The sequence below is a fragment of the Leucoraja erinacea genome, chromosome 23 (assembly GCF_028641065.1).
Source record: "Leucoraja erinacea ecotype New England chromosome 23, Leri_hhj_1, whole genome shotgun sequence".
Taxonomy (NCBI): Eukaryota; Metazoa; Chordata; class Chondrichthyes; order Rajiformes; family Rajidae; genus Leucoraja; species Leucoraja erinaceus.
The window spans coordinates 6,878,177-6,890,643 of NC_073399.1; the positions used below are offsets into that span (position 1 = coordinate 6,878,177).

At 44.1% G+C, this 12,467-nt stretch overlaps 1 protein-coding gene across 1 annotated transcript in view; it reads left to right on the plus strand.

Moving 5' to 3' along the window:
- gsg1l2b (gsg1-like 2b) overlaps nucleotides 1-12,467 on the plus strand; it is a 35,488-nt gene that overhangs the window by 13,616 nt on the left and 9,405 nt on the right. Inside the window, exons 3-4 of the mRNA XM_055653727.1 lie at nucleotides 1,226-1,378; nucleotides 6,285-6,396. Of these exons, the coding sequence (XP_055509702.1) occupies nucleotides 1,226-1,378; nucleotides 6,285-6,396 (265 nt within the window). The remainder of the gene's footprint in view (nucleotides 1-1,225; nucleotides 1,379-6,284; nucleotides 6,397-12,467) is intronic.

The window sequence follows — 12,467 nt, forward strand, 5'->3', positions numbered from 1 at the left end:
AGGAAGACGCTATTTTTTACCCAAAAATGAGGCACGAAAATTTACATGTGTCTTGGAAGCCGAAGTTGGAAGGTTGTTAGCCAAGAAAGATAGACTTGGCTACCCCTCAGTACAGAAACATCAAGAACATAAATTCCGACAGCACGAGCAAGGGACCAATTGAGGTTACGCGGCTGTCGGAATTTAAGGATTTGCGGGAAGCGGCTGACAAGAGCGAAGCCGGCGAGCGGCAGGTGAGAGATGTTCAGACAGAGAGCACTGCCAGAGGTGAGCGGGCCGGCAGAAGGCGCTGAGTTCCAGTTCTGCTGTCTGCTCGAGCTGCTTCCCTCCCCGACCACAATGCGGTGGCTCCACGCCCGGAGCATCGCGGCAGCGGTGAGTGACCGAGTTACTGGCATGATCCCCGACCCCCTCCTTCTCAACGCTCCTGCCCTCCCCGCAACTTTACCCCTGGCCGGACTCCCCACACGCTGTGAAAGGAACTCTCCCCCAATTGGTCCCTTGATCAAGTATTGTCATCCAATAAGATCACAACTGATTCAACTTGTCCCGGTGTGCTCCCGTTTTCCCCACCATCTCTCCACCTTCCGTCAGTCACCCTCCACAAAAGTGTAAGATTATACATGAAAACCAGTGCTTGACCAGTGCTGTTACTGGCTACCGTGCAACTGAAGATGATAATATTTTTGCTGGGAGTTTTTAAAAACAATGTTAGAGTGACGTGTAATTCAAGTGCAAAACAAATGAAAAGGAATTTTGAATCTTTTGTGTTATTTTAAGTTATTTTTCCTGACTGGTGTTTCTTCTGTCTCTTCTCAAAGGCAATGAGCTATGTTGCTGTATGATTTGACGGTTCCTCAGCAGAATAATCATTATGTAGGACAACAGCTCAGGCAGTTCTTGGTGACAGTTAATACAAGGGCATCTCAGCCAAGGTCAAAATACATCTCACAATACTTGCAGAACATGCAAGATCTAATCAGCAGATCAGGCCTCATCCATGGAGACAGCAACAATGAACTTCTCTTTAAATTGCACCAGTAGTTTGCCCGTGAATTTGATAACTTTGCTATTGGAAGAATGTTTTACAATCATAAATCACAAATCAGGAAAGTTTGTTCTTTTGATCAGTAATTCAAATCATTCCTAGTTAACAGCTGCTGTTAATCTGATGGCTCCTTGCATTGCAAGTAGATTTATTCTTTCCATTGATCTGTTTCTCCAGGTGTCCTCTGGTTGTCCATTGTGGCTGAAATCCTTTATATTCTCTTGCTGGTCATTGGTCTCAGCCTCATGTGTATTGAGATCTGCCACTACACAAATGTGATTGATGGGTTAAAGCTGAACGCCTTTGCTGCTATCTTTACAGTTTTGTCAGGTAATAGCTATTTGATTATTCTCTATTCATCCCTTGGTAGACAAACGTTCAGTATATTTGTGATAAGCTTTTGTGTTTTAACTTCTTGGAAGGTTGCACGACATAATGAGTGTGTTTCAAAACACAACCTCCAAAAGAACTTGTACAATTGAAACACAAGTATGGGATATATGTGATCAGGAACCAAGACATAAATTTAAATGTTCAATGCATAAACAGGAAGGTTGTGAGCTACCCAAGCAGCATATGATATGTAGCCTTATGCCCCTGTCCCACTTAGGAAACCTGAACGGAAACCTCTGGAGACTTTGCGCCTCCACATAAGGTTTCCGTGTGGTTCCCGGAGGTTTTTTGTCAGTCTCCCTACCTGCTTCCACTACCTGCAACCTCCGGCAACCACCTGCAACCTCCGGCAACCACCTGCAACCTCCGGGAACCGCACGGAAACCTTGGGTGGGGCGCAAAGTCTCCAGAGGTTTCCGTTCAGGTTTCCCAAGTGGGACAGGGGCATTACTCTGACAATGGATGAGGCCCAGGACAGAAAGATCTGTTTGGAAATGGGAAGGGTAGTCAAAATGATTAGCAGGCTTGGCAGCCCGAACACAAGTGATTGGGGAAACGTTTGCCTCGTCTCCATTTGTTCTGGCTTATGCTGGATCCCTGGATGGACATGAGGGAGGAGGTATATGGACAGGTGTTACATCTCCTGTGGTTACAATGCTTTGCTCTGCAACCACAGATGTACTTTCCCCTGCTGTTAACAGTTTTTGCTCGTAACTGCACACGTTCCCCTTACATTTGATCTCCCACATTGTAACACTTCACACCTGCTTAGATTGCATCACATCTTCCATCTCTCTGCCCATTTCTGTAGCCGCCTCTCAAGTCAAGTCAAGTTTATTCGTCACATACACATACGAGATGGGCAGTGAAATGAAAAGTGGCAATGCTCGCGGACTTTGTGCAAAAAGACAAACAAACAAACAAACTACAAACAGAATGGAACAGAATCACATATTCTTTTACATATTAAATATAGTGGGCGGAAGGAAACACGTTCAGTAAAGTTAGTCCCTGGTGAGATAGGAGTTTACAGTCCGAATGGCCTCTGGGAAGAAACTCCTTCTCAACCTCTCCGTTCTCACAGCATGGCAACGGAGGCGTTTGCCTGACCGTAACAATCCATTGCAGGGGTGGAAGGGTCGCCCATGATTTTATTGGCTCTGGAGTTGTACCTCCTGATGTATAGTTCCTGCAGCTCTCAGCTGGTCTATAGCTGGTCTGTATGCACTGACAGCCTTTCTCACTGTCAACTCCATCAATCAGTGATTTTCAAACTTACTAATCAACCCACCTACATTTGCTTCCAAGTTATTTATATATGTATATATATTACACAAATAGTAGAGGTCCCAGCACAGAACGCCATTGTCACAGACCTCCAGCCAGAATAAAATCCTTCCCCTTTAACTCTGTCTTTTATCAGTAGCCAGTTCTGGGTCCACGTGACCAAGTCACTGGGGATCCTGTGCATCTTAATCTTCTTAGATCGGCCTGCCATTGGAGACGTCATCAAATGCCTTATTAAAACCCATGTTGACAACATCCACAGCTACAATTCTCATTGACCACTTTTGTCACTTCCTCAAGAAACTTGATCAAGTTATTACAGTTCGACCTGCTGTGTTCAAAGCCACGCTGACTATCCCTAATTAATCTATTACTTCTGAATGCAAGTAAACCATATTCTAAAGAATCCTCTCTAGTTGCTTTCCTACCACTGACATGACGATCATTGGAGGGCATTGAAATTGTACCTAGTATGTAACAGATGTAACTGGATGTAAGAGAGTCTGAACTCAATGAGTGAGCAGCTGTAATTATGTATATAATAGAGAGGTCAGTGTCTTCAAATTCTTGATACAACAGATCAAGCATTTGACCAGTGAGTCTAACATCTGTGGTCAGAAAGTATATGTACATACGTACATTTAGATGGACAAGGGTTGTATACAGTACTGTTTTGTACGTGGGAGATTGTGTCTCAGATATCTGATTATGTTATTGAAGATGTGACCAATAAGGTGGATGAGAGCTGAGCTGTAGATGTATATATGGAGTTTGTATATGGAAAATTAAGGCATTTGACAAGGTTCTACATAGTAGGCTGCTATGGAAGATTAGGTCGCTTGCGATCCAAGGAGAGATAGCAGAATGGATTGAAAATTGGCTTCCTAGAAGGAAGCAGAGGGTGATGGTGGAAGGTTTGCTCCACGGGATGGAGGCCTGTGACGAGTGGTGTGCCCCAGGGTTTGGTGCTGGGGCCGTTACTGTGTGTCATCTATATCAATGATTTGGATGAGAACATACAAGGCACGATTAGCAAATTTGCTGATGATACAAAAGTGGGTGGTTTTGCAGATAGTGAAGATGGTTGTGAAAAGATTGCAGCAGGGGCCTCAATCGGATGGGCAGCTGGCATGAGGGTTGGTTAGAGACATAGAGTGATAAAGTGACACAGTGTGGAAACAGGTCCTTTGACCCAACTTTCCCACAAGCGTTTTTGAAAGTGGGGGGCTGAGCGGTCACTGATCACCGGCCTCGGGGGAACCTGGTGAGGGAGCAGAGAGCGACTGAGCAGGGGAGGGTGTGGGAGGGGGACATTTTGAAATTTGATGTATTAAAATCATGTTTTAGTGCATTGTAGAAGTACGATTTCAATGTTTTTTGTTTGAAGTATTTTTAAGATAATGTAGGGCCTACATGAGAGATATGTGATTATTATTTTTGTTATTGCTCGACCGCCAAAAACTGGGGGATAATAATCCAGATGGCCAACTCCAGCACCTATTGTCTATTGCCTTCCTTTGAAGCTTTGAGCTATCCACTCTATACATGACTAAACATTCATTTAACAAATTTGAATGGATCCCTATGAAATACTGACCCAACTTGCTCCACTTGCTTCTCTTCCTCATGTGTTCTGCCCTCCTTAGGGTTGCTTCCCGACTTCTTGCAAAACATTAATTCCCTCTCTCCCATCAATGGCAGCCTTTCGTCACTGTTTTATTAACTGTCTCCTCTCCTTCACTAATCTCACGATTTCTCTCTATTGTCTAGATCTAACCACTTATAGAACCTGGATCTTCTTTTTCTCAATAACTCATAGAAACATAGAAAATAGGTGCAGGAGTAGGCCATTCGGCCCTTCGAGCCTGCACCGCCATTCAATATGATCATGGCTGATCATCCAACTCAGTATCCTGTACCTGCCTTCTCTCCATACCCCCTGATCCCTTTAGCCACGAGGGCCACATCTAACTCCCTCTTAAATATAGCCAATGAACTGGCCTCAACTACCTTCTGTGGGTGAGAATTCCAGAGATTCACCACTCTCTGTGTGAAAAAAGTTTTCCTCATCTCGGTCCTAAAAGACTTCCCCCTTATCCTTAAACTGTGACCCCTTGTTCTGGACTTCCCCAACAATCTTCCTGCATCTAGCCTGTCCAACCCCTTAAGAATTTTGTAAGTTTCTATAAGGTCCCCCCTCAATCTTCTAAATTCTAGCGAGTACAAACCGAGTCTATCCAGTCTTTCTTCATATGAAAGTCCTGACATCCCAGGAATCAGTCTGGTGAACCTTCTCTGTACTCCCTCTATGGCAAGAACTCCAAACCTGTCAGCACCGTACTGATAAATAATCCCTCCCTTCTTCTCAAATTTGTTTTCCACTGTCCCTTTCAGACTCTAATACCTTTACCAAATCCATAGGAACGACAGTGCCCTCCATAATGTAAACACAGCTGTAATATCTACGTGGTGCAACCAAAATGTATAAAAATGGCCTTTAATATAATCTGACAAGATGCACTTTAACGACGTGTGATTTACAAAACTCAAATTGTGGAGTATAAGTTGGAGGCAAATAAATAAATTATTGGTCTTTGTCCCAAACATTATGGAGGGCACTGTACACACACACATTCCTTCCATTCATATGCATTAGTCCATTTAAGATTAACCTCACCACCACCTCCATCCCCTCGTCAGTGCTTGCACCCTCCTCATCAGTGGCAGGGACATCGAGAAACTAGACGTGAACTCTCTTCAATTTGTAGGTACACAAAAATGCTGGAGAAACTCAGCAGGTGCAGCAGCATCTATGGAGCGAAGGAAATAGGCAACGTTTCGTGCCGAAACGTTGCCTATTTCCTTCGCTCCATAGATGCTGCTGCACCCGCTGAGTTTCTCCAGCATTTTTGTGTACCTTCGATTTTCCAGCATCTGCAGTTCCTTCTTAAACATCTCTTCAGTTTGTAATTGACGACAACATTACAACTCGTCAGTTACTTGGAAGTAATTCCACATATTTTCAGCACCAAGTCAGAAACAACAGTAGTGGCTTGAATCCTTGCATTTGCCTGTGTCGACGCTAGGAGGTCACATTGAGAATTAGATCCAGGTTTTTTTTTTTATTTGCATTAAGTGTAGCAAGGTTACAGATGGGCTGAATCCAAAATTCTGCCAGCTTTAATAATGGGAGATCATACACACAGTGGCGGACGGGCCACGGTGTCAGCTTGTCCGATGGCAAGTGGGCCCCTGATGAAGTGGCCCCCCTATATCAAGTGGACCCCTGATGAAGTGGGCCCCCTTTGTCTCCTGGCAACCAATATTTGCATACACACAGTTTGAACTCACACTGCCATCTCATGTTGTGGGACTATAAAAGATCCAAATCACGATAGTACTAACTTAGAGATATTACATTCTGAAAAGAACTGAATGTATGTGAAATAAACTGAAAATGCTGCATTAAAATATTAAGGCTGGAACTTGGAAAAAAGATTCACCCATTCCTTCACCTTTGCTGAATCCCCAACGTCCTTGTGACTTGGCGTTGCAGGTCTCCTTGGGATGGTAGCTCACATGATGTATACAACGGTGTTTCAGATGACTGTCAACCTTGGACCTGAAGATTGGAGGCCGCAAACCTGGGATTACGGGTGGTCATACTGGTAGGTGGCATTGTACAAATCACTGTATGTAAAATAATCCAATTCACATTAATCTGTTGTGCAGTTAGAATACAGCTGAATGTTAGCTGTTCTTATTATGTAGAATATGCACCATTGAAACACACCCGTGATCATGTCTGTACTTAAATGCTGACAAGAGCCTCTACCTATCCCTTTCTATCCCAACTTAGTGACTATTCATTCCTTTTCCTTCAGTTGTCCTTAACCTCCCCCTTGTGGTAAACATAGAAACATAGAAAATAGGTGCAGGAGTAGAGGCCAATTGGCTCTTCGAGCCTGCACCGCCATTCAATATGATCATGGCTGATCATCCAACTCAGTATCCTGTACATGCCTTCTCCCCATACCCCCTGATACCTTTGCCACAAGGGCCACATCTAACTTCTTCTTAAATATAGCCAATGAACTGGCCTCAACTACCTTCTGTGGCAAAGAATTCCAGAGATTCACCGCTCTCTATGTGAAAAACGTTTTCCTCATCTCGGTCCTAAAAGATTTCCCCTTTATCCTTAAACTGTGACCCCTTGTTCTGGACTTCCCCAACAATCTTCCTGCATCTAGCCTGTCCAACCCCTTAAGAATTTTGTAAGTTTCTATAAGATCCCCCCTCAATCTTCTAAATTCTAGCCAGTACAAACCAAGTCTATCCAGTCTTTCTTCATATGAAAGTCCTGACATCCCAGGAATCAGTCTGGTGAACCTTCTCTGTACTCCCTCTATGGCAAGAACTCCAAACCTGTCAGCACCGTACTGATAAATAATCCCTCCCTTCTTCTCAAATTTGTTTTCCACTGTCCCTTTCAGACTCTAACACCTTTACCAAATCCATAGGAATGACAGTGCAATCCATAATGTAAACACAGCTGTAATATCTACATGGTGCAACCAGAATGTATAAAAATGGCCTTTAATATAATCTGACAAGATGCACTTTAACCACGTGTGATTTACAAATCTCATCTCGGTCCTAAAAGATTTCCCCCTTATCCTTAAACTGTGCCCCCCTTGTTCTGGACTTCCCCAACATCGGGAACAATCTTCCTGCATCTAGCCTGTCCAACCCCTTAAGAATTTTGTAAGTTTCTATAAGATCCCCCCTCAATCTTCTAAATTCTAATGAGTACAAGCCGAGTCTATCCAGTCTCTCTTCATATGAAAGTCCTGACATCCCAGGAATCAGTCTGGTGAACCTTCTCTGTACCCACTCTATGGTAATGTTACACTTTCCAACCATTCACTTATAGCCCGTGAATTAATCCAGTTTAATTCCAGTTTTAATCGATTTACTAATTATAATGCATATTTTTCCTTCACATTTGGGAAATGTTCAAAAATAATAAATACTGCTCAATGATTATTGATATTTTATGGCAATGACCCACTCCCAACCAAACCATTCTTGTTCTTCAACCCCACGCCAACAGGTACATCTAGGGCACATCCATGTGATTTCAGTATTTTTAAGACTGTGCAAGAATTTCTGGAGGTTATTGTTACAGTAATTCATGAGCTGGGAATGGTGGAGATTTTGTTCTAAACTTTATTCACAACTTCCTGCTGAGTCTCACTGCAGGTAGGCAAAAATGTTGGAGAAACTCAGCAGGTGCAGCAGCATCTATGAAGCGAAGGAAATAGACAACGTTTCGGGCTGAAACCCGAATCACTGCAGTCTGCCTCCACAGGGAATGTGCAGATGAAACTGATGATGCATTCAGTCAATAACGAAACTGGTGCTGTCTGTTATTCCACACTTGACATTGCCCCAGTTATATTTCTGAAGCTGGATTCCATTGAATTCTGCAAGAATTTGTTTACTGATTAGTTTGTTTCCATTAAATTAGAGCATGAAAGAGAGGAGATTGCCAAACAAGCTTTAACTTATGCAGTTCGGTAAATGCAAGAGGTTGCTGCATTACTCGGACAGGTGAAAGACAGCTGTTGAGAAGCAAGCATAAATATTCAGGTTAGCTAGGGGGGTGTGTGCAAGAACGGCATGGATGTAATGGGTGCCTGGGCACAAGATGCAGAATTAGGCCATTTGGACCATCGTGTACTATGCCATTCAAACATGTGTGATCTATATTTCCCTCTCAACCCCGTTCTCCTGCCATCTTCCCATAATCCCCGACACCCATACTAATCAAGAATCTGTCAATTCTTGCCTTAAACATATGACTTGTCCTCCACAGTCACCTGCAGCAATAAATTACACAAATTCACCACGTTCACTACCTCCTCCTCTCCTTTCCGAAGGTACATCCTTTTATTCTGAAACTGTGGCTCTGGTCTGAGAATCTACCACTAGTGGACACATCCTCTCTATCCAGGCCTTTCACTATTCGGTGAGTTTCAATGAGGGGACCCTTCATCCTTCTAAATTCCAGCATGTACAGGCCCTGTGCGCATCATATGTTACACAATCATTCCTGGTATCATTGCTGAAAACCCCCTCTCTGGCCCAAAATTGCTCTGTTTATATTAGTGGGTGGCACTGGTGCCCAGGGCTTATTGAGGCTGCTGTACAAAGGCAAGCAGTGGCGAGTGGAGTGCCGCAAAGCTCGGCGTTAGGGCCGCAACTGTTTACCATATATATTAATGATTTGGAAGAGGGAATTAGGAGCAACACTAGCAAGTTTGCGGATAACACAAAGCTGGTTGGCAGTGTGAACTGTGAAGAGGATGTTAGGAGGTTGCAGGGTGACCTGGACACGTTGAGGGAGTGGGCAGATGCGTGGCAGATGCAGTATAATATAGATACATGCGAGGTTATCCACTTGGGCGACAAAAATAAGAGGGCAGATTATTATCTCAATGGGGTAGGTTAGGTAAGGGGGAGGTGCAATGAGATCTGGGTGCCCTTGTACACCAGTCACTGAAAGTTGGTGTGCAGGTACAGCAGGCAGTGCAGAAAGCTAATGGAATGTTGGCCTTCATAACAATAGGATTTCAGTATAGGAGTAAAGAGGTTCTTCTGCAGTTGTATAGGGCTCTGGTAAGATCACATCTGGAGTATTGTGTCCAGTTTTGGTCTCCGAATTTGAGGAAGGACATCCTTGTGATTGAGGCAGTGCAGCGTAAGTTCACGAGATTGATCCCTGGGATGGCGGGACTGCCATATGAGGAAAGATTGAAAAGACTAGGCTTGCATTCACTGGAGTTTAGAAGGATGAGGGGGGTTCTTATAGAGACATGTACAATTATAAAAGGACTGGACAAGCTAGATGCAGGAAAAATGTTCCCAAACGTTAGTTGGAGGTTTTCTTTGGTGTGGTGGGTTGGGGAGGGGAAGGGGGAAACTTCATTTCCTGGTCCCTACCTGGTCGGAGAGGCTGCTTCCCTCTGAGCTGCTTGTTCCCCCCTTCCTCGCAGTCTACCATCGGACTGGAGCAGCGTTTCCTGTCGGGACCGGTCGGTGGCGGCACAGCGCTGGGACACCATCACGGAGCGGGCGATGCATTACCGGGTCGCCGTGCAGTAAGCTCCGGATGCTGCTGATCGCCGGCTCCAACATCCGAGGAGCTGTGGCTGCGGGCGTCCAGCCGCGGGAGGGCGGCGCTGGATTTAAAACACCGCGGAGTCTGGGAGATCGGCCAGAGTCGGAGCTCGAACCAGCGCGGCCTGAGGTCATCGGGTGCCGCGGTCTCCGGGGAGGAAGCGGCCGCTCCAGACATTCCAAGCCGCTGAGGAGTGTTCTCCCGACTCCGGAGTTCCACCTTACCGGCAAGAGGGCCTGAAGCATCGGACTGGCCACAAATAGGCCCCGATCTTGAGTGGTCACAGAGGAAGAGGACGGAACGTTCTGGTGCCTTTCCCCCACAGTGGAAAATGTTGATTCTGTTGTGGGGGGGAACGTTCGTGTTGAAATCTATAATGTGTTGTGTCATTTTTTCTTTTTTTTTTAATTTTTCTATGGATGTACGGAAACGTAATTATTTTTTCTATGTAAAGCACTTTGGTTTCAACGCGAGTTGATTTAAACGAGCTATATAAATGTAATGTACTTACTTACTTTTTGGGGCCCATGGGCTCACAGTTATCCTGGTATCTCCACAATCGATCTTCAACTGAAATGTACATCACAAATCTCGGGCCAACAGATTACAGTCTAAGCCCCTGGTGAGAGATGGGGTATGGACAGGCAAAGCCGATACTTGTCAATCACTACATTGCTGATCTAGTCCATGCCGGGTTTTACTGTGCCATCTAGTGGTATGCAGTCAGTTAACAACCTGTTGTGTTCACTCCTTCATACAGTGGGGGTTGTTGGGATATGTGGGTACTGGCACGGGTTCTACTCCCCCACCCATCCAAATCAATCCTCGTTGTGTCTCTTCTATCAAATCAAAGCCAACCATTAGATCATGCAATCTTCGGTCACTCCTCCCTCTGTAATCAGCCTGCAGATGATTCCGAACGATGCTGCTCAAGTCCTCTCTAAGGCCAAGAAAGTGGATCACATCACTCCAGTTTTTAGGTATTTACACTGGCTTTCAGTCTGTCCAAGAAGTGATTTCAAAATATTACTGTTCAAGAAGGAACTGCAGATGCTGGAAGATCGAAGGTACACAAAAATGCTGGAGAAACTCAGCGGGTGCAGCAGCATCTATGGAGCGAAGGAAATAGGCGACGTTTCGGGCCGAAACCCTTCTTCAGACTGAAATTTCTTCAAAATATTAATGTTGGTTTATAAAGCACTGAATGGTCGAGGGCCAAAATACATTTCCGATCATCTGCTACATCATGAACCAACCAGACCTCTGAGGTCGTCTGAGACACGTCTGCTTTCTGTCCCCAGAGTCTGAACTAAACATGGAGAAGCAGCGTATATTTTTATGCATCACATATATGGAACAAACTTCCAGAAAAATGCAGGTCTGCTCCAACTCTCAGTTCTTTTAAATCGGGGCTGAAGACATTTCTGACGCTGCCTTCAATTAAATTAAATACATTCATTTCTTACACTGCACTGTAACTTTTAGTCTTGTCCTATTCTATTTAGCTTGTTTTTATTTTCTATTCTTTTTAATGACTGTTTTTAATTGCTTTTGATTGCTCTTTGATGTTTTGTGTAAAGCATTTGAATTACCTTGTTGCTGGAATGTGCTATATAAATAAACGTGTTTGCTTATACACGGTTCAGGGTTCCCCTAGTGGCCACGATTCACTCCCTAATCTTATTTAACTCACCAGATAATTGTTTTGCTTTATCAGGGTACTTATCACATACATTTATTAAGAGACTCCAGGGATCAGTTGTAGCATCTACACAGTTTCCCATTTCGGCCAAAAATTCCCACACAACAAAATCAATTCCATGGCACAAGATTTCCATGCAACAAAACTCACAGTATCTTAAAACAACAAAAGTTAACAATGCAAGAACAGAATCATACTAACTCTAATACAAGTCTCTGATTTTAACACGTTAAATCAGAAGTATTCAACGTTACCGCTTGAAATCCAAAGCAGAGGAATGTGAAAGCCTGCTGGAAGCCGTCACCACTTCAAGTTTAAAGCAGAATCACACAAACTTAAGCAACTTTGAATCAGCGGAATTTCTTCTTCTTCTTAAGCTCTTTGCTCCTCTAGGGGGCGTGGGCCGTTGACAAATGTCCTCCACCTCACTCGGTTGTTCGTAGTTCTTTTGTGATCTCCCCAGTTGAGTTCACTCTCAGCCACTTCTGTCTGGACATCTCTTCTCCAGCTGTTCTTTTCCTTTTTCCTTGGGGGTTCCATTTCAGTGCTTGCCGGGTGATGTTTGTGGCAGGTTTCCTGAGGGTGTGTCCAATCCAACTCCATTTTCTCCTTCGAATTTGTAAGTCAATGGGCTCCTGCCTTGTTCTTTCCAACAGGTCCACATTGCTTAACTTGTCTCCCCACCAGATGTTAAGTATTCTCCTAAGGCAGATGTTAATGAATGTTTGCAGCGTTTGTAGTGTGCTTATTGTTTTCCATATCTCTGATCCATACAGCATCACCTGTTACACATTTGAGTTAAAGATGCATATTTTGGTGTTGATTGAGATGTGTTTTGAGCTCCAGATGTTCGT